Here is a 21,948-nt window from a genome sequence, read left to right as displayed (position 1 = left end):
TTGCCCTAGTTGTTGCAGCCTCGTTGCGGTTATTATTACCATTGTTGACGTTGCTTTGTTGTTGGATAGGACAGAGATAAATGGAGAGAGGAGGGGAAGACAGAGAGAGAGGGGAGAGAAAGACAGACACTGCAGACCTGCTTCACCGCCCATGAAGCGACTCCCCTGCAGGTGGGGAGCCGGGGGCTTGAACCGGGATCCTTAGGCCGGTCCCTGTGCTTTGCGCCACGTGCGCTTAACCCACTGCACCACCGCCCGACTCCCCCATAATCTTTTTAAAAAGTGATAAAATTCAAGCAACTAGGAGGTTGTTTAATAGGCAGATCACACACTTTGCAGTCAGAGGCCTGAAGCTCAATCCCTGGCACACTGCATATATCCAAGAGCAGTGATCTGGAGTCTTGCTCTCTCATCTCTTTCTCTCTCTCTCATTAAATAAACAAATTATATACACACGCAATGAATTCAAGACTCAGGTAAATACACATATGGGAAATACAAAAGAAATCTTACAAGTAAACAATAAAGAATGGACAACCTAATTGTTTTAATTTACTTATAAAATGGAAACACTGACAAAACCATAGGACAAGAGGGGTACAACTCCACACAATTCCCACCACCAGAACTCCATATCCCATTCCCTCCCTTGATAGCTTTCCTTTTTTAAAAAATTTTTTTTCTTTTTTTTTATATTTGTTTACTTATTCCCTTTTGTTGCCCTATTGTTGTAGTTATTATTGATGTCGTTGTTGGATAGGACAGAGAGAAATGGAGAGAGGAGGGAAAGACAGGGGGAGAGAAAGACACCTGCAGACCTGCTTCACCACCTATGAAGCGACTCCCCTGCAGGTGGGGAGCTGGGGGCTTGAACCCAGATCCTTACGCCAGTCCTTGCGCCACCTGCGCTTAACTCAACTGCCCTACCACCCGACTCCCCCTTGATAGCGTTCCTATTCTTTAACCCTCTGGGAGTATGGATCCAAGGTCATTGTGGGATGCAGAAGGTGGAAAGTTCTGCCTTCTATAATTGCTTCCCTGCTGAACATGGGTATTGACAGGTTGATCCATACTCCCAGTCTGCCTCTTCTTTCCCTAGTGGGGCAGGGTTCTGGGGAATTGGAGCTCCAGGACACATTCGTTGGTGGGGTTGTCTGTCCAGGGAAGTCTGGTCAGCATCCTGGCTAGCATCTCGAACCTGGTGGCTGAAAAGAGTGTTAACATATAAAGTGAAACAAATTGTTGACTAATCATGAACCTAAAGGCTGGTGTAGTACAGATGAAGAGTTGGGGAGGGGGTCCTCCATTTTGTAGCTAGCTACTAGGCATATTTTATTTATATTCCAAAGGGCCTGTGGCTATACTAGTTTTTTGTTTGTTTGTTTCCCTGAGCCTGAAATCTGATATGCAGGTGGATCCAAGTTATTGTCTAAAGAGATGATGTCATGGCTGGAAAAAGGGCCAGAAAGCTGGAAGAGGGAAGAGAGTAGCTCCCTAATATGGAAAAGGTATATAAATATTGTTGACTATAAACCCCATCGATTTGATGTGATCTGAGGCCCATAATTGGCTTAGGAGCCTGTGTGACCTCTGCATCCCTGTAGATCTGAGCTCACATTCTGTGGTCATGAGTAGGAACGTTCCAAGTTTCCCCAATATCAGGACCCATCTTCCTCAGGTGTAGCATAGAGTATGTTGTCCAGCCTCCCTTTGCAGGATGGAACATTCTCTATCATTGTTGATCCAAGTTGAGGGCACGGTCCTATGAGAGCCCACAAAGGGGTCTATTTTGTTATTCCCAATAGAGATGACCGGTAACAATGGAGAGAGGGATTTATTTGAGGTCTAGGCCCATCATGGCTGTTTGGGAATCTCAGGACTCCCTGAATAGGGCCCCAGTTAACCTAATTATTTTTAATAGGCAAAAGACATGACTATACATTTTTTTCACATAAGTAATTTAAAAATAAGTAAATATACATTTCTTCAATAAGTAAATTAAAAATTTCCAACACTTCTAGCTATCTAGAAAATATAGATCAAAACCACAATATCACTTTACACACTACCCACAGTTATGAAAGAAAGAGGAAAAAAAAAAAAAGAAAGGGAGGAAGGGAGAAACAAAGAAAAAAACAAGACAAGATATACATTGCCCTGAGAAACAGAGTGCCGGAACTACATGCATGAGGTCAAAGTCTTATGGCCAGTACTGCATATGTCCAAGTGATGCTCTGGTTCCTATTCCCTCTGTTAATATATTGTTTTTAAAATGACGTAGTAACAATCCTTGGTGGGAATGAGGGGAAACTGAAAGGCCAAATGCCCACTTTCCCATTGCTGCTGGTAGGGATGTAAAATGGTACAATTACTTCAGCAAACCATCTTGTAGTTCCTTAAAAGGAGTTATTGAAGGACGCAGCAATTCCACTCTTAAGCATATACCCAGAGAAATTAAAGTATGTCCTTTACACAAATTTGAACACAAATAAGCTGTTATTGAAAAAACACAGTATAGCTATCACCAAAAAAATTACCATGTAATCATACCAGAAGTGGGTTCTTTGTCAGCTATTTTCAAGCCTTGGCAGACATGAAATCTACTATAAAAATCCACTAACTGATTACTTATTAGATCATTTCTGAAACCTCTTCCCTTCTTATCCTTTCTACTTTCTGACTTTTTCTACATAGCCCTGCATATAAAAACCTCCAAACTACAAAGCCTAGTTTTGTAGCTTCTATTAAGTTAAAAAGAAGAAATCTATCTAACGTAGTCTGTCTCTATAGTAACCAACTAGAAAAGCTGCAATGCTTAGCAGGGCTTTGTGCAAGCAGTAGTCTAGCTTTAGGATGCTCTAAAGATCTGAGTTCTTTCTCTACTTAATACCTCATTCCTGCTGGTCTCAGGAAAAGAAGAGAGCCTCCGATGAGTAGAGGAAAAGGAGGCCAGAGAGAAGAGCATGGAACGTAAAACATGTAGGAAGATGGAATACAAGCAGAGACAGAGTCCAAGAGGAAAACAAATTTAAAAGGAAAATGAACACTTGATGTAAAAAAAAAAAAAAAAGTACAGGTTCAAGAGACAAAATAATTAAGCTTTTACATTCATATTCTTCTGATTAGAAATAGTATAATGATATTAATGTGAACTAATTGTTAACATAGTGATGATGTTTCAAAAAGCTGGTAGCATCAATGATGCCCATGGGATGTTTAACATATAGTCGGGCTACTACAAGGGATCGAAAAAACAATAAGAATGAGTATATATATATATATACATATATATATATATTTTTTTTTTACCAGAGCACTTCTCATCTCTGGCTTATGGTGGTACAGGGGATTGAACCTGGGAGGTTGGAGCCTCAGGAATGGATCTCTCTCTTTTTAAAATTTTTTATATTTATTTACTTTCCCTTTTGTTGCCCTTGTCTTTTTAATTGTTGCTGTAGGTATTACTGTTGTCATTATTGATGTTGTCATTGATAGGACAGAGAGAAATGGAGAGAGGAGGGGAAGACAGAGAGGGGGAGAGAAAGATGTATTAGTCTGCAACTCTCATAAACTCTAGACAGAGTGACTAACTACACAGGAATCTATTTTTCTCACAGGCCTAGAGGCTGGACATAGAAAACCAAGATATTGGTAAGATGGTTTCTTTTGTGCTTTTGTGGTCTCCCTACCCCCCTCCCCCCTTTTTTTCGTCTGCAAGGTTATCGCTGGGGCTTGGTGCTGGCACCATGAATCCACAGCTCTTGGTGGCCATCTTTTTCCCATTGTTGCTGCTGCTGCTGTTTTCAGTAGGACAGAGAGGTCGAGAGATGTGGGCAAGACAGAGAGGGAGAGAGAAAGACACCTGCTGACCTTCACCACTTGTGAAGCCAACCCCCTGGAGATGGGGAGCCTGAGGCTCGAACTAGGATTCTTGCGCCTGGTCCCCTGCACTTCGTTCCATGTGCGCCTAACTCAGTGCACTAAGGCATGGTCCTCTGTGGTCTCCCTTCTAGGCTTGCATACTGCTGTCTTTCCACTATGTCTTCCTATGTTCTTTCCTCTGCATGTGCATGCCCTTGGTGTTTCTTTGTGATTTATTTCCTGTTCAAAGATCAGTCAGAATAGAGTAGATCCCACTCTAAGGTGCTCATTTTAACTAAAACACCTCTTTAAAGACTCCACCACTGAATACAGTCACATTCTGAGGTACTAAGGGTTTAACTTTTCAATATACGAATGGGATGGCAGTGCACTTCAGCCTATAGCAGTAACTAAGCAGGTTTATTTTCTCTGGTCTAATCACTATCTTAAATTTGTTTATCTTAGAGCCAAAACAACTCTCTTAGCTTTCCTTCCCAAGTAATCTGTATAGAGAATTGATTTTGCAGAAGGTTCAGACCGTGAAACACTCAAAGCATCACATGCAGCCTCTGAAGAAAGACTTCACATGATGATTCATGTGACATGTTGCAATATGGCTGTCTGAGAATAACCAAAAAGCTTCTCAGAAATAGATCCCAGTGTTTTGAGCTGGGGGCCAGGTGGTGGGGCAGCAGCAGAGAGCACTCTCATTACTACCCGCAGACAGAGACCAGTTTCAAACCCTCAGGCAGGCGGAAGTTTCACCCGTGGAAAAGCAATGCTGCAGGTGTCTCTCTATCCCCCCTTCCTTATTTCTCCCATTAAAAACATAATAAATCAAATAAATCTTAAAAACAAGAGTACTTTGGGTGTATGGAAACAGTTTCTCTTAAGTTCTAGTTGAGTGTCTAATTTACCATTGGCAAGAAAACCAAGTTCATCTCCACCCCTCAAGTCATTTCCCTGCACATGAGGAGGCATTTTTACGTATCCCACATAAATTTTCAAAAGATAGATGAAGAAGTCTCAGCAAAAGGAGCCTATGAACACTTTGTGAACAATGCCCAAAGAATGACGCATCAAAATTCTAGGTACTCAGTTACTAAGGAACCTCTCCCAGCATAGCAACACTTAACTTTCTCTTTGAAATTAATTAGCCAAGAGTAATGGTTCCATTCACATCAATTAAGAGGGAAAATGATTTATGAATGGCAGGTAATAAAGTCTTTACACCACTCAGTAAACAGAGTCTAAGAACCTCACAATTGTGCTAAAGTTCTGTTTTTTTCCTCCACAGTAGCAGTCTAACGGCATAAATTCACATTTTCTCAGTTCAAACCTGAATGCTTGGTGTGGCACAGTGGCTAGGCACTAGACTCTCAAGCAAGAGGTCCTGAGTTCAACCCCTGTCAGCACATGTACCAGAGTGATGTCTGGTTCTTTCTCCTATCTTTCTCATTAATAAATAAATAAAATCTTTATTTAAAAAAACCGGAATGCTTGGTTACAGACAAGCAAAGGACTGGTGCCACAAATTCCTATTTACTAAGGGGCCAGGTAGCACTTGTTTTGAAAAAAAAAATTAGACGTTTTGGTGTCTCTGTTTTCTATTCATCTTTTTTTTTTTTCTTTAATCTGTTGCCCTTCAGCACGTGATCCTTCCATTTCCTCCCTTTATGTTCCGCTAAACCCACCAAAGGGCACAACTGATCATATTCTAAGTAATCTATTTCTTAACCTACGGGTTTCAAATGGGAGTGGGAGGAAGCCGATACAGGTGCAGCTCCTAAAGGTACTTAATCCAGAGTTTTCCGAGCAAATGTGGAGATGCTTCTCTACATCCTTCATTTCCTTTCCATTTAACTAACCGCCCTGTAGCACCCAGATATCGGCCAAACACCCGAATTCCAAAATGGCTTTGCTCTCTGCGAGCAGGCACCCATCCGTCTATAAACTGCAATTTCTTCCCACTGCAACCAAGCCCTCTCTCCCTCTCTCTTTCCTCTCCTAGCCAATGCATCTACCGCCGAACAAGACCTCGTGTACACAGTCGAAGCGCATCCGCTAAACTCGGAAGGAAGCCGGCATAACCCTTGGACAGATGTCAAAAGAGCGTCACCCCCCCACCACACACACACACACACACACACACACACACACACACACACACACACACACACACACACACACACACACACACACACACACACACACACACAGACACAGACACAGACACAGACACAGACACAGACACAGACACACAGACACACAGACACACAGACACAGACACAGACACAGACACAGACAGAGACACGCGCGCGCGCGCGCGCGCGCTAAGCGAATCCCAGGGCGGGCGCCGCCCGGAACCGAGACCTCCCGCCTCCGCGGTGCCCGCCACAGCACGCGCCCCGCCCCGACCACGCCCCCTTGGCCACGCCCCCGAGGTCTTGGGCCCGCTCCGACCACGCCCGACGTGAGGCGCGGGAGCGGCCGGGCCAGGGGCGGGACCTCCACCGCCCCTCCCCCCCTCCCCCCCTCCCCCCTCCCCCCCGCCGCCGCCGCCGCCGCCGCCGGCCTCCGCGAGGGCCTCCCAGCCCGTATTCCACTCACTTTGTTCTCCGCCTTTGTCCTAATCCACACCAGCAGGTGGAGCCGCAGTTAAAGTTTCCGAGTCCATTCCGGTTTGGGAGCCCTTCTTGCTCGCCGCCGCGGCCCTCGCTGGAGGAGGAGGGTCAGAGCTCGGGTGCAGCCAATCGCGGGCAACGCTGCTAGTTATCAGAGCAGAATGGGCTGTAGTTTAGTGAAATAGGAAAGCTGCAAAAAACACTGGAGTGTTCCCGTGTAAATAAAAAAAAAAAAAAAGTTTCTCAAGTCGCCGCTGCACGACGTCGGGCCAGCGCCGGGGCAGGGGTCTGCGCTTTCCCGAGCGGCCGCGCGCTGGACTTTATTGTGCCGCAACCAGCCCCCTCCCCGGTTCCCATTGTGTGTGTGTGTGTGTTTTCAAAATATGGCAAAGGTTCAGGTGAACAATGTAGTCGTGCTGGATAACCCATCTCCTTTCTACAACCCGTTCCAGTTCGAGATCACCTTCGAGTGCATCGAGGACCTGTCTGAAGGTGAGTCGGCCGGGCCGCCCGCCGCCGGGGCTGTCAGTTGCGGGGCTGCCGACGTTGAAAGTTTCCGCGGGGCCGGGCCGGGCCTGGCGCGGGCGGCCGGTGCTCCGGAGGCTCTGCCGGGCGGGCGGGCGGGCGGGCGGGCCCGCGGGCTCGGCTCCGCGGAGGGAAAACTTGGAAGTTGATGGACGACGGCTGGCGGGCGAGGCGCGCGCGGGCTCCGGCCGCCGCGGCTCAACTTGCGGGGAACTTGTTCGAGCGGAGGTAGCCATGTTGTCAGCTTTGTCTGGCGGCCGGGCGGCGGGGGAGCCCCCGCACTCCAGTCCGCGGCGCGGGCCGCCGGGGTGTTGGTGGCGGCGGTGCTTGTGGGGAAGAGGCGCGGGTAGGTCTCGCCGGGCCGCCTTCCCCGCCGCCGCCGCCGCCAACAGCCCCGGGCGAGGAGGGAGAGGAGTGTGTGTGGTCGCGCCGGCGAGGCAGCAGCGGAACCATCTTCCCGAGAGGCGACGAGCGGGCGGGCGGCCCCGGCGTCACGACGCCTCCGCTCCGCGGGTGACGAGCACGGCGCCCCGCCTGCCCACCTTCCCGGTCCGGGCTGCGAGCTCACGCCGGGACTCGCCGCACTCGCCCTCGGGGGCCGGGGCCGGGGCCGGGGCCAGGCTGCCCTCGCGTGGCTTCTGCCTCCCTCCACCAACCAGCGGCAGAGGCGGGCGCTGGCTCGGCTGCTCCCGGGCCGCCACTGCCCCGCCGGCGCCCGGGATGCTCTGGGCGCGGGCTCGGCCCGACCGACGGGGACTCCTTTTTCTTCATGATTAAAAAACAAACAAGCAAGCAAACAAACAAAAAACCTCCCCTCTCCCCTTAACGGGAGAAACAAAGTGCTAAGCTAGAAAATTCCATGCAGCCGTACGCAAAATACTTGAACAGAATTCCCAGGACTTAATCATTAGCTTCTAAGTGTTGAAATCTAATTCAAGTAACTCCACATGCAATCCCTCTGCATTTAAAACACACGCCCCAAAAGGAAATGGCTATAGGAAATGGAAGGTAATGTCCTGATAGATGGCAGTGCAGAAAGTCTCCCTCTACCCCACCCACCCCCTTTTTTTTCAAAGTATGGTTTAAGGTCTTAAAAGATCTTTAAATATGTGCAGGGGTTATTTAAAAAGCTGAAGTTTGTCACGGGCTTGTCTTTGCTTTCCTTAGAGGTGTTAAAAATTAAGATGACCTAGTGCTTCGTTTTCAGAATGTGAGGGGAATGTTAAATTCTCCATGATTTTTATAATGGGCAACCTGTTCCTCTCAATTTACAAGTGCATGTAATATCATTTAGACTTAATGCTAATCACTTCATGCATTATAAAAGCAATATGCATAATAAGCTTTTAAAAGTTGTACAGGTATAAATAGTCCTGAACGCAATATCTTTCATCTTACTCTCATCAACAGTTAACACTTCACTCTCCCTTCCATACAGTTTCAACACCTATATAACTACATATGCATTCCATATATGTGATGCTTATGTTGAGAGATCATTTATTTATTAAATAATTTATAAATAGGCCATTGATAATTAAAGGAGGTTCTTTTAAACACCGAACTCATTTATTTACTCATAGGTAAACTACCAGGCCTGTTTTTCATACCCAACATTCTGATATTTTTATGACCAACTGCTTATAAAAACGAGCAAATGCAAATGTTTCAGGCATTAGAAATTCACACTACAGGTCTACTTAAAAGTGGTATCCTCCATTTGAGGAAGATAAATGGTTCAGGGTGTATTGGGATTTGACAATGGGTAGTTGAAACCTGTTTATGGAAGCAGAATTATGTTCCATTTTTAACTGGGATCTCAAGCCAGAATCACATCAGACCTCTTAAAATACTAATAACAGAAATATACCAAATCCCACTTGTATATGCCAGGGTACCTTTACTGAACTTTGACTCAGCAATTTAAAAAAAATTTTCCATTATCTTTATTTGATAGAGACAGCCAGAAATCGAGAGGTTTGTGTGTGTGGGGGGGGGGGAATATAAAGAGTGAAAGAGACAAGAGTGACACCTGCAGCACTGCTTCATTTGTGAAGCTTTCCTCCTGCAGGTGGGGACCAGGGGCTTGAACCTGGGTCCTTGCACATTGTGCATGTGCACTGCACATACCACAGTGATGCCCTGGTTCTCTCAGTAATCAATAAATAGGGGGGTGGGGTGGGGGGAGAAGCAGAAAAACTTAAGCTGAGTCATAGCAGGCTGCCGAGGAATCTGTAAAAGGTGCCATGCTTGTATACTCCACCTAGAGGCTGTATGATTGAGGAACCTGAGTTTACATAGCAAAGGTTCTAGGCTCCATATCTTCATATTACAGGGGTTTTTTTTTTTAATCTGCTCTTGAAATTACAGAATATTCTAATGAGTAATTTTTACTTAGGAATTTTAAGTTCCAAGAGGTTGGCCTCCTTCTCTCATACTTGTCAGCAGCCCCCAAGTGTACGTGAGACTTTGTGAGCTGCTATGATGTGCTTCAGGAAAAGACAAGTATTTGCTCTTAAAAACTTTGTTTTTAAAATAATACAGTTATTTATATTAATCCTGCAAGATTAGAAGACCCTAAATCTGTCTGATCTTATCACCAAACCTGCGTAAGTTTTTATTGTGACCTTCCTGCTGTCTTTATTATGCCATCTGTGAATTACCTATTCTCTGTTATATGGATCCACTGTTTTAAAGTTGACTAATATCAATAATTGCATCTACTTACAGTGACTACTTAATGATGCACCAGAACTGAGCCTGGCATTTCATTCTTTAACACTCCCAAAGACTTGCTTTCACTCCCAAAGACTATATACTTTCCACTGAGCCACAGGTCTCCCCAATAAGTATTAATTTAATATCTAAGTGCTGGTTTAACATTTAACATTTCCACACAAAAGGAGATACTTGCATGACAGCATTAATATAATTAAATGAGGCAATTAAGTTTTAAAATAAAACTACTTCAACTGAAAATCTGAGTAAAGTGGTAGACTCTGCCCTTTATTCCTTCAGTAATGAAAACAGAGATGAATGCTTCCATTGTTAGAAAACTGAATAAAACACTCACTACTAATTTGCAAATAAGTACTGAGCACTTTAAACCCAGTTGCTGTAGCAGGCATTCATCAGCATAAAACTTAGGTACAGGTATTCCCTGAGTTACAGCCTTACTATTTAAGACTGAATAGCTCCCCATAACCTCTGCCCTTCCTTACCACCCACCTCTTCCTCATTAAGTTTCATTTGACTGTTCTATGAGAGGTAATTTTTTTATTATTGGATAGAAACAGAAATTGAGAGGGAGAGAAACAGAGACACACCTGCAGCCTTGATTCACTACTTATGAAGCTCTCTCCCTGCAGGGGGTACCAGAGGCTTGAACCTGCATCCTTGCATACTGTAATGTGTACACTTAACCAGGTGTGCCACTACCTGGCCTCTTTATAGTTTGCTTTCTGACTCTTTAGTTTGTTGTGTGAATCCATTTTTATTTTTATTTTTAAATTTATTTTCCTTTTTGTTGCCCTTGTTTTTATTGTTGTTGTAGTTATTGTTATTGATGTCATCGTTGTTGGATAGGACAGAGAGAAATGGAGAGTGGAGGGGAAGACAGAGAGGGGGAGAGAAAGACAGACACCTGCAGACCTGCTTCACAGCCTATGAAGCGACAGCCCTGTAGGTGGGGAGCCGAGGCCACGAACCGGGATCCTTATGCGGGTCCTTGGGCTTCACGCCACATGCATTTAACCCGTTCCACTACCGTGCAACTCCCTTGGAATCCATTTTTTTTTAATTATTTTATTTATTCCCTTTTGTTGCCCTTGTTGTTTTATTGTTGTAGTTATTATTGTTGTTGTCGTTGTTGGATAGGACAGAGAGAAATGGAGAGAGGGGAAGATACGAGGAGAGAAAGATAGACACCTGCAGACCTGCTTCACCGCCTGTGAAGCGACTCCCCTGCAAGTGGGGAGCCGGGATCCTTATGCTGGTCCTTGTGCTTTGCGCCACCTGCGCTTAACCCGCTGCGCTACAGCCCAACTCCCGAAATCCATTTTAATTAAGCTATCAGAGCTTCAACTTTTCATGTTTTACCGCTATAATCTAAAACATGATAAACCAACCGCATTTTAAACAAAAGAAGTGCAGTGATCAGACCCATGTCTAGTATATAGTAGGTATTTTACAAAACTGGGTTTATAAGTCTTGACTGTTTCTCAATACTTTTAATAGAGCCAATGGCACTATTCATAATGATACAAACAGTCTTCTTGGGTTAGCTTAATCATTTTTAAATCCCTTTAAAACAATTTCTTCATTCACTTGGCTTTTGGGTTACCTATCTTATTGACCACTAGTTTTGTATTTTACTTTCACTGATTTGTCCTCATCTTGATTTCTTACCTTAGGAGAACCCAAGGCTTACTCCTTAGGAATCCCCTAGGTTTTTACTTATTGACAGTTTTAGAAGTTTTAGTAGTTCTATTATCTCCACTTAGCTAATTGTAGAGATTTCAAGTTAAGTAAGTCAAAAGGTAAATTTTCAGTTGATGTAGCTTTTTTGTTTTGAACTAATTGTTTCCTTTTACCCTTTGGGGTATAAGTGACTCAGCTTCTAATTTTGAGGGGTTTTGTTTGTTTGTTTGTTTGTTTTTTAAGGGATGTAGAGGTCACATAGGCTCCTAAGCTGAATATGGGCCCCAGATCAGATCAAATCAGTGGAGTTTACAGTCAACAATATTTATACCCCTTTCCCATATTTGGGAGCTACTCGCTTCCCTGATACATCTTTCTGGTCCTTTTTCCAGCCATGACATCATCTCCCCAGACAATAACTTGGATCCACCCGCACATCAGATTTCAGGCTTGGAAAAAAAAAAATAGTCATGGGCTCTTTGGCCTACTACTAATTTTGAGTTTTATCCAGATTGTCACTGCTCTGCACTTTGATGACTGACTGCATGTGTTTCAAGCCTCCGTTAATGTTGAATTCTCTTACTTCTTCCCTTGCCCACACACAGTCTATACTAAACAAAGCAGCAAAAGTGGTCCTTTTGAAATAAAGTCAGATCATTTAATCCCTCTGCTCAGGGCCCTCCTATTTCCCATACCATTAAATGTTATGATCAAGTCTTTAGATGGGCTTTAAAACTTTGTATAATTTAGCACATGTGTCACCTTAATCTCATAGTTGATTCTTTGCTCATTTTCTGTCAGTCTTGATCTTTTTCCTGAGCATCCTCCTGCTGTTCCTTTTGACTAGATACTCAGACTGATTGCTTCCTCTCTTAGCCTTAACTAAATGATGCTGTGAGTTGTTCAGATGCAAATGCTCTGCTGGAAAATGCACACTAGAAGCTGGAATATAAGTGGCCTGGCTCTAGAACAGAGGTATGATAATGATACATCTTCAGAAAGGAAAAAAAGAAGAAAAGTATTGAATTAGTAAAAGGAGGTATAATCCTAAAGACTTTGTATACCCCAAGGGGGCAACCTCTCAGAGATGCTTTGTATACAGAGTTGGCTTCTCCCTTCTACCTTCACAAGTCCAATGATTTTACTCATCTGTAGGTTCTTAAACTTTGTAAGAGATACATGAAGGGGTTCCGTGAGGGAAAAATAAACCCTTTAACAGTTAATGAGCCGAAGCTCATTCAGAACTACAAGGGAAGTTCAGGTTATTTTCCCCCACTTTGGAACTCTTTGAGAAGGGAGCCATTCCTAAGTTTTGTTCAGTAAATCATTAAAAGATGTCCTGTTTGGAGGGTGAGGTGTGGGTCACAGCCAAATTTGGAAAATTCCAGATTGTTATAGGGGTGTTCTTGGCTAAAGAATGTCTCATGGAGCGAGAAGGAATTATGTTAAGTGAGCTAAGTCAGAAAGACAAAGACGACGAGTATGGGATGATCCCACTCGTCAACAGAAGTTGAGAAAGAAGAACAGAAAGGGAAACTCAAAAGCAGGATTTGACTGAGTTTGGAATAGGGCACCAAATAAAAATCTCTGGGTGAGGGCGGATGTTTGGCTTCACTGGGGGGAGGCGGGGAGAGGGAAGGATGGGATGGGACACAGTCTTTTGGTGGTGGGAATGGTGTTTATGTACTCTCCTATATAAAGAAGGAAAAAAAAAAAGAATGTCTCAAAACAGAACACATACACAGCCAGTGTATTTTACGAGTTCTAGAGACAACATACTACTCTTTTCCAAGTTTTGGGCCATATTTTGTGAAAAGCAAAGACTCACTGTTTTACAAAAGAACATTTAGGGAGCTGATAGAAAATTTAAGAATTTTATAGGAACAGTTCGATGCCATTTTGGATTTTTCCGCTATCAGATATCAGCCTTAGCAGCCAATAGAGTTAACAGGGCATAAAAGACTTGTTACCTCATCTCACAATGTAATTACTGAGTATGAAATAACATTTGGTTTCTAACCCTAGACTTGGAATGGAAAATTATCTATGTGGGCTCTGCAGAAAGTGAAGAATATGATCAAGTTTTAGACTCTGTTTTAGTGGGTCCTGTTCCTGCAGGAAGGCATATGTTTGTATTTCAGGTAAGATTACTACTTTCAGGTAAATACATAAATAGGTTTCTTAATGATCTTCATCCCTTTCCTTTGGAGCTAAGTCATCTGCTACACTCCCTTTTTATCTGCCTCATGTTTTAGGAAATGTCTGTTATGAAGGAATGCCACCTTTTTATTTTGCCTGACAGATGTTCATGTTTCTTACACAGGGTTTGCAGAGCGTACAGTAGACTTTATACTGTATCATGACACACATGTGATTAAGTTTGGGCTCTTCCTAAGACTAGTCCCTTAATACCAGACTTTTAGCGTGGCTGTTTAGCAGCCAGAACAAGAACTCAAAATAGCATCTATTAACTGGTACAGACTGTAATAGGCATTTTTCCGATTATGGTTTTAGGTACTAGCAGTGATGATGATATAAACAGGCTTTCAGTAGTCAGCCACTGAGCTAGATTAACAGGTATGTTAGTAGAGGTCTGTGAAGTCAGTAGAGGTCACTGAAATTAAAGATCAATAGTTTACTAAAGCATCAAATCCATACATTTTATAAAAGTGTCAAGTGATATGTTGTAAATTGCTATATATAAAACTATTCAATCATTTCTGAATTGTCGATGTTTCTTAGAGAGATGTATTTATAGTGAACCAAAGAGTAACTCCATGATAGGGTTCAAAGAGAAACTTACTTTGTTACAAGTATTTCTACTCAACAGAACCCTATCAGTTATTAGAACTTACTGAAAAGACTTCACATGAGGGGGGGAACCCAAGTCTTCCTATACCTGACCTCCATGTCTGCTCACTTTACAGTGAGATCAAGTTAAATGAGTACTAGTGAGCAAATAATCTCATTAGGTGTGGGCTGACACTCATATTGCTGGAGCCGTTAACCTTTCCCTCTCCAAAATACAGGTCTCAGAGTGTTGCTCTCTTAGCCTGAGAGAGCACAACAAATATTCAATACAGTGGTTTTAAAAAGTTCAGATGTATTAACACGTTCAAATGAATTAATTGAAAGTTTTATTAGCCTGAGTTATGTGATCCATAACCTTGGTGAAAGATATATATAGCAGAGAATGCATGTGTTGGAGGAAGTACCATAGTTAACACTGGTTCAGGTCTTGCTCAGCTTATTAGCCATATGTAACTTTAGACAATCTCCCTAACCTCTGTTAGTCACTCCAGTCATCTATAAAACGTGATTAATATCCCATCTCATAAGGATGTTAAGAGGATTAAATGAGGATTAAAGTAGTTAACTATAGTCGCTGACAAATAGTGTGCTGTTTCTGTAACTAGAAATCAATTTTTACTCTCCTTCTTGGAAGTGTTATATAAAGGAGCCTTCAGGGGCCTGGGTGGAGGCACACGTTATAATGAATGAGGACCCAAGTTTAAGCCCCTTGTCCCCTGTGGGGATGGAGTAATTTCACAAGTGGTGAGACAGAGGCATGATATGGGAGCTGGATCCCAAGTCAGTACTGAACTACCTCCACCCCTCTTTGAAACCATTTCTAGAAACATGAGCATTATTATCTGAGTATTATTTGGAAGTGATTTAACCCTTAGGAAGAGAGATGCATATGGCAGGGAACATATTTTCCAGGACATATCCCTGGTAGACTTCATACCTCTCCAAAGAGATCACAACCTCTTTGTGGCAGGAATTGTTATGAATCAATTTCAAAATACTTAATTACTTGTGTGTCTAGAGTTGTGCCCGACATGCCATTATCAAGATGAACTGATAGAACTTAGAAAAGTTTATGGAATAAGCATTTAAGATGTTGAGCATACACTAGTTGAGATCTGTGCCAAGTAATGTGAGTGCATAAAAATAATGTTGACCTATCTTTGAATTAGAAAAGAATTTTGAGTTAGAAAGGATGAGGTTACATTTGATGCAAGCTACAAAAAAAAGAATTTTCAGAATGTTGGTGAGATTTTTCAGGCAAAGCAACTAGGCATAAAAGATTATCACTGGTGGTGAGAATTATATGGAATTGTACCCCTCTTATCCTACAATCTTGTTAATCATTATTAAATCACTAAAAAAAAAAAAAGATTATCACTACATTATATGGAACTGGGGGCCAAGCAGTGGCACACATTACAGAGCACAAGGACCCGGGTTCAAGCCCCTGGTCCCCACCCGCTGGGGGGGAAGTTTCACTAGTGATGAAGCAGGTCTGCAGGTGTCTTTCTCCCTCACTATCTCTGCCTCCCATCTCTCCCCCCCTCTCAAATTCTGTCTCTATATAATAACAAACAAAAAAATTTTAAAAGAGTTAGCATAATTCTAGAACCAAGGTATAATACAGAGGATATGAATAGAGATATTAGTAGGAGACAAATTACAATGGGCCTTATAAATGAAGTAAAAGGACTGGAATTTTTATCTTAGAAATAGGGTTACCATCTGAGCTGTTAAAATCTGGCAAGTAAGGAATATTTAAGTAGTTATGGCTAGTGGCAGTGCTGCATATAGGTCAGAGCAGGGGTAGACTAGAAAACTTGAAGCAGTCTATTAGACAAGAGATAAAGTAGCATGAAGTCAGCCATCAGATGAGTGTTACTGAGACTGGCTAACTGTGATAGGAAAACTGAGGGTCTTTGTCTTGTTTTTCCAATTCTTATCTGCAAGTTAGAAGCAGATATGAGCATATGGCTAGCTAGGATAGGGCCTTGTTCACGCATGGCAGTACACAGAGTAACAGTGGACTAGTGGGAAGAACTCAGGAATGAAGGAATATTGAATGGAGTTGAGGTACCTGAGTTCTATGTGAGGCAGTCACATTCTGCCTCACAATGGGGCAGAATACTGGGGAAACGGAGGGTTTTAACTATGGTGACTAGGTAGGTGATTTTATGCATTTATTGTTTGGGGGATTTTTCTTTTTTTAAACCAGAGATGAAACCTAGGAGCCCATTTATACAGAGTATACTCTACCACTGAGCTATGTCTCCAGCCCATTGAATGCTTTTTTGTGTGTCAAACAGTAAACATTAGTCTTTGATCTTGATTGAGAATACCAGCTAGGGGAATTTCCAAGCTAAGACAGGTCCAGGGATGCATTAGTGTACCGGCAACAGTAAGCTGATTTACTGGCACTTCATCTATTTGGCACTCAGAATGGGACTGCCTCACAGAGAGCTCAGACACCTCAACACCACTCAACATTGCCTCAATCTTGACTTCTTCCAACTAGGCTCATTGCTATTCTGTGTATTGACATGGCCAGGGCCCTTATCTGCTTCTACCTCGCTTCATCTCCTGTGTTTTTTTGTTTTTTGTTTTTCCCTCCAGGGTTATTGCTGGGCTCGGTGCCTGCACCATGAATCCACCACTCCTGGAGGCCATTTTCCCCCCTTTTGTTGCCCTTGTTGTAGCCTCACTGTGGTTATTATTGTCATTGTTGATGTCGTTCGTTGTTGGATAGGACAGAGAGAAATGGAGAGAGATGGGGAAGACAGAGAGGGGAAAGAAAGATAGATACCTGCAGACCTACTTCACTACCTGTGAAGCGACTCCCCTGCAGGTGGGGAGCCGGGGCTCGAACTGGGATCCTTAGGCCGGTCCTTGCACTTTGGGCCCCTACTCCCCACAAGTAGGAGGGAAGCCTCACAAGTGGTAGATTCCTTATGTAGCCACTGAGCCCCAGTGATAAAACCCTAGTGGCAATTTTTTAAAATTTTGTTTCTCAGTTCTCTATTTTTATAAGTTTAACTGAATATTCCATAATCACTCAACAAACACAAAAAGCAGGTTTAGTAAGGATCCCAGTTCGAGCACCCGGTTCCCTACCTGCAGGGGAGTCGCTTCACAGGCGGTGAAGCAGGTCTGCAGGTGTGTATCTTTCTCTCCCCCTCTCTGTCTTCCCCTCTTCTCTCCATTTCTCTCTGTCCTATCCAACAGCGACAACATCAATAATAACTACAACAAGAAAACAACTAGGGCAGTAAAAGGGAATAAATAAATATGTACTTTTAAAAAGCAGGTTTATTTTCCTCTAGAAATAGTTATGCTTTCTTTTTTTTTTAGCAAAGCAGTTATGATTTCCTGTCCCAAAGTAATTACATATGCTGTAGAGAAATAATGTGAAGAAGTCATGATGCATTTTTGCATAGAAAAAGTATGTCATATATTGGATCCAGGCAGTAGTGCACTGGGTTAAGCAAACATAGTAGGAAGCATACTTATAAGTATCCCAGTTCGAGCCCCCAGCTCTCCACCTACGGGGGGGGGGGGGCAGTGTTGCTTCATAAGTGGTGAGGCAGGTCTGTCTCTTTCCCTTTTTTAAATTTTAAATATATTTTTTAAATTTTTTAGTATTTATCCTTTTTGTTGCCCTTGTTTTTATTGTTGTAGTTACTACTGTTATTGATGTCGTCTGTTGGATAGGAGAGAGAGAAATGGAGAGAGGAGGGGAAGACAGAGAGCGAGAGAAAGACAGACACCTGCAGACCTGCTTCACCACTTGTGAAGCGACTTCCCTGAAGATGGGGAGCTGGGGGCTCGAACCGGGATCCTTACCCTAGTCCTTGTGCTTTGTGCCACGTATGCTTAACCCACTGGGCTACCGCCCACTCCCAAATTTTAAATATTTTTATTATCTGTATTTATTTGATAGAGACAGCCAGAAATTGAGGGTGGGGGGGACCTGCAGCACTGATTCACCACTTGTGAAGCCGGGGACTGGGGATTTGAACCTGGATCCTTGTGTGTTGTAACATGTGCGCCCAACTAGGTGCATCATCACCTGGCCCCCTCTTTCTCTCCCCTCTCAATTTGCTCTCTGTCCTATCCAATTTTATATATATATATGACCAGCAGGAGCAGTGAATTCGTAGTGCTGGCACTGAGCCCCAGCGATAATCTGGAGGCAAAAGAAAAGAAAAAATACATCATGGCTTCTCTCACAACCCACTATATTGTAAGGGTATAAATCAGTTTCAAAATGGACATTTACTTGTCCAATATGATTTCAACTTTTTATTTCTGTTCAACTGTTAATGCTCAGGATAACCAAAACGCTAATCCTGCTTGCAACTAACAGCCTTGTTTGTTGGGTGTTTCTTTCCAAATTATTCTAGGCTGATGCACCTAATCCAGGACTCATTCCAGATGCAGATGCAGTCGGTGTAACAGTTGTGCTGATTACATGCACCTACCGAGGTCAAGAATTCATTAGAGTTGGCTATTATGTAAATAATGAATATACGGAGACAGAATTAAGGGAAAATCCACCAGTAAAACCAGACTTCTCTAAGGTACTGTTTTGACTATTCATTTTTTGTAACTTTTACTGTGCAGTTTATTTTTTTCCCCTTTTGTTGCCCTTTTTTTTTTTTTTATAGTTGTTATTGATGTCGTCGTCAAGACAGAGAGAAATGGAGAAGGGTGAAGATAGAGAGAAGAGAAAGATAAGACACTTGCAGATCTGTTTCACCGCCTATGAAGTGTTGTGTAGTTTTTAAGCAACTGTCTTTTCGTCATGTACTATATAAAAAACGACTTTTAAGACTAAGGAAATTTGAGGTCCTTGTACTGGGCAAATCCATTGTCATGGATGACCTCAAACCCTACCTCCAAATGAATCATTAGAAGTTGACGTTGCTGTTAGGGGTACATGGCACAAATTCCCCCCTACCCCACCACCGCCACAAGATGCCAGAGCTGAGCAGTGCTTTGGTTTAAAAAAAAAAAAAAGTTGCTCTGATACTTTCTAAACCATCAGACTCTCAAAGTGCCCCCCTTAGAAATGGGCTTTTGTTTATGGCATTTCACATGAATCTGTCTTTATAGGGCATTCAAATTCATGTTTGTTCTACTGATTATTCGATTATATATTTTTTAATTTTTAAAAATTATTATCTTTATTGGATAGAGACAGCCAGAAATTAAGAGGGAGGGGGTTAATGGAGAGGGAGAGAGAGAGACACCTGCAGCCCTGCTTCACCACTCGTAAAGCTTTCTCCCTGTAAGTGGGGACCGGGGGTTCGAAACCCCGGTCCTTGCGCTTTGTAATACATGAGCTCAGCCAGGTGCGCCACCACCTGGCCCTTCGATCATATTTTTGTCAGTACTTACAGTTGTGGAGTGCTTTTGCATTTGTTTTTCATATGAACAAATCTCAGAATACCTATATTGCTTATTTTATCTAATGTTAATAAAGGTCTTTTTTCTAGACATAAACAGTTTAAATTCTGAGAAGCTAAAACCTGTGGTTCTGCAGATCAATTTTCTTCTTTTCCTTTTTTTTTTTTTTTTTTTACCAGAGCACTGCTCAGCTCTGGCTTATGGTGGTGCAGGGGACTGAACTTGGGACTTTGGAGCTTCAGGCATGAGAGTCTCTTTACATAACCATTATGTTATCTACCCCTGCCCCGATCAATTTTCTTGAAAATACTCAATAGTTTATGGCTTTCTACTTGAAACTTTATTTTCATGAAATTTTCATGAAATTGAGCGTGACAACTACCATACTATGCAAAATTACATGAGACAACAGAACAGGCTCCTTCTGATAATCAAGCTGGGATGTTGTTTTATCCCAGTGTGTAGGACCTTGCACTGACTTCAGTTTATAAACTTTTATGACATCTAGAGAAAAAGAAAAAATCAGAACACTCTTGAATCAGTCATAACAAAAGGCTAGGCAAGATAAAAAACCACAAGAGGATTCCCGAGGTCCCAGATTCAGTCCCCAGCACCACAGCTAAACAGTATTCCAGGCTGTGTCCCTATCCATCCGTCAGACTGTCTATCATCTATCTACCTATCTGTCTACCTATCCATCCCTTTATCTCTTTCAGGCAGGGGAATAGCATAATGGTGATGCAAAAGGACTTTTCATGCCTGAGGCTCCAAAGTCCCGAGTTCAGTCTCTTGCACCATCACAGGCAAGAGCTGAGCAACACTTCGTTTTTTGTTTTTTTTAAAGTAATGAAGGTATAATTGGGGAGATTTCGTTTTCCTTGGAAAAATTATTGAAAAGATACCACTTTGACCTAAAAAAATAAGCATCCTCCTTCAGAACTGAGATTATTTCCCTTTTAGGAAACAGAAGTACAGATACATTAGATGGCTTGTTAGATAGTAAAAGATTGAGTTAATCTCCTCAAATTTGTTACATTCTGTTCTCCTTAGAGTACAGTATCTCTTGTCCAGCCCTGGTCTATTAATTACATTTAAGGAACTTTAGTTGACTTATACTCTAGCCCTGTAGGATTACTAATTTAAGACTATTAAACACCTATTTGTATGTTGTAACCAAACTTTCTCAGTATTTACTATCTATATATTTCTCCTTTTAGCTTCAAAGGAACATTTTGGCATCTAATCCAAGAGTCACAAGATTTCACATTAATTGGGAAGATAACACAGAAAAACTGGAAGATGCAGAGAGTAGTAATCCAAATCTACAATCAATTCTTTCAACAGATGCATTACCTTCAGCATCAAAGGGATGGTCCACATCAGAAAACTCACTAAATGTCATGTTAGAATCCCATATGGACTGCATGTGACCACCTGCCATCCCTTTAGTACAAATTAATCTATAAAAATATACAGAACTATTTCCCTGAAATTCCGTAAGTACATAGTCAAGACACAATGTGAAGAATTTGTTTTAAAAACATCCTGTAGAAAGTTTATAAGAAAACCAGTATTTGAGCAAATTGTGGACTATAAATACAACTATTTTTAAGTAATTTTTTCTCTAATGTGTTATTTTATTTGTTCTGAAACTACTAATCTGATTAAAATTTACATTATTTACTCCTACATGTAACTAAAGCAGTTATAAAGAAAATATGAATCAGTAGAGCAGGTGGTAAAGATGTCCCAGCCTCGGACAGTAATCTGGAGATCATTATTTGACTGGCCTTTAAAACAGCCAAGTTCACTTCATCTCAAGTTTCTTCCCATGACAGTTTGGTTTGGGGGCAATTCTCCCCCCCACACACACACACCTATTTTTTTGGCATGTCCTTTAAGGCATTAAAGTCAACTATATGCTATGAAGAACTTTGGGATTTGATTTTCCAGGTCACATAGAAAGCTATCATTCATACAATGTTAGGCAGCATTTAGTCTGGTTTCTAATAACAAGTGTTTTAATTGTTTGTAGGTTCTCTGGCTGTGGGTTTTTTTTTTTTTCTAACAGGTTAGGGCATCAGAACACACCCTAAGTCATACATTGTTACTGTCCAATGGATTTAAAATGCCAAGAGGACCCTGAATTTAAGGGTAGGAAATTATAGTGACTCAGATCTATTCATTAGATTTATAAAAACACTATGAATTTACTTCTTTAAATTTGTTGGGATAGGTTATGTTTTTGGCATTTATATAAAAAGTGGATTTCCGAAAGTACATTTACCTTGATTATGTTAGT

The 21,948-nt window shown here is 42.2% G+C and overlaps 2 protein-coding genes across 5 annotated transcripts in view; one reads left to right on the top strand and one right to left on the bottom strand.

Moving 5' to 3' along the window:
• The window catches only part of MCM9 (minichromosome maintenance 9 homologous recombination repair factor), a 94,621-nt gene that overhangs the window by 42,135 nt on the left and 30,538 nt on the right, over nucleotides 1-21,948 (bottom strand). The window contains exon 8 of one of the 4 annotated variants that reach the window (XM_060190549.1): nucleotides 6,472-6,629. The exons of the other annotated variants lie outside the window; for them this stretch is intronic. Within the exon in view, the coding sequence (XP_060046532.1) occupies nucleotides 6,520-6,629 (110 nt within the window). The 3' untranslated portion in view covers nucleotides 6,472-6,519. The remainder of the gene's footprint in view (nucleotides 1-6,471; nucleotides 6,630-21,948) is intronic. 4 annotated transcript variants of the gene reach the window in all.
• Nucleotides 6,642-21,262, top strand: ASF1A (anti-silencing function 1A histone chaperone). The gene is made up of 4 exons (XM_007521288.2): nucleotides 6,642-6,977; nucleotides 13,455-13,570; nucleotides 18,641-18,817; nucleotides 20,864-21,262. Exons 1-4 carry the CDS (start codon nucleotides 6,869-6,871, stop codon nucleotides 21,074-21,076), a joined length of 615 nt encoding a protein of 204 aa, XP_007521350.1. The 5' UTR covers nucleotides 6,642-6,868; the 3' UTR covers nucleotides 21,077-21,262.

This window comes from Erinaceus europaeus, chromosome 4, assembly GCF_950295315.1.
Source record: "Erinaceus europaeus chromosome 4, mEriEur2.1, whole genome shotgun sequence".
Classification (NCBI taxonomy): Eukaryota; Metazoa; Chordata; class Mammalia; order Eulipotyphla; family Erinaceidae; genus Erinaceus; species Erinaceus europaeus.
Note: the sequence above shows the minus strand (reverse complement) of the source record. Positions and strands in the feature narration are given on the sequence as shown.

Excerpts from the sequence above, each read along its gene's own strand:
- ASF1A (XM_007521288.2), top strand. The coding sequence starts at position 6,869 with ATGGCAAAGGTTCAGGTGAACAATGTAGTCGTGCTGGATAACCCATCT. Across the intron at positions 13,571-18,640 it reads GGCATATGTTTGTATTTCAG|GCTGATGCACCTAATCCAGG; the intron begins GTAAGATTACTA and ends AAATTATTCTAG. Across the intron at positions 18,818-20,863 it reads TAAAACCAGACTTCTCTAAG|CTTCAAAGGAACATTTTGGC; the intron begins GTACTGTTTTGA and ends TTCTCCTTTTAG.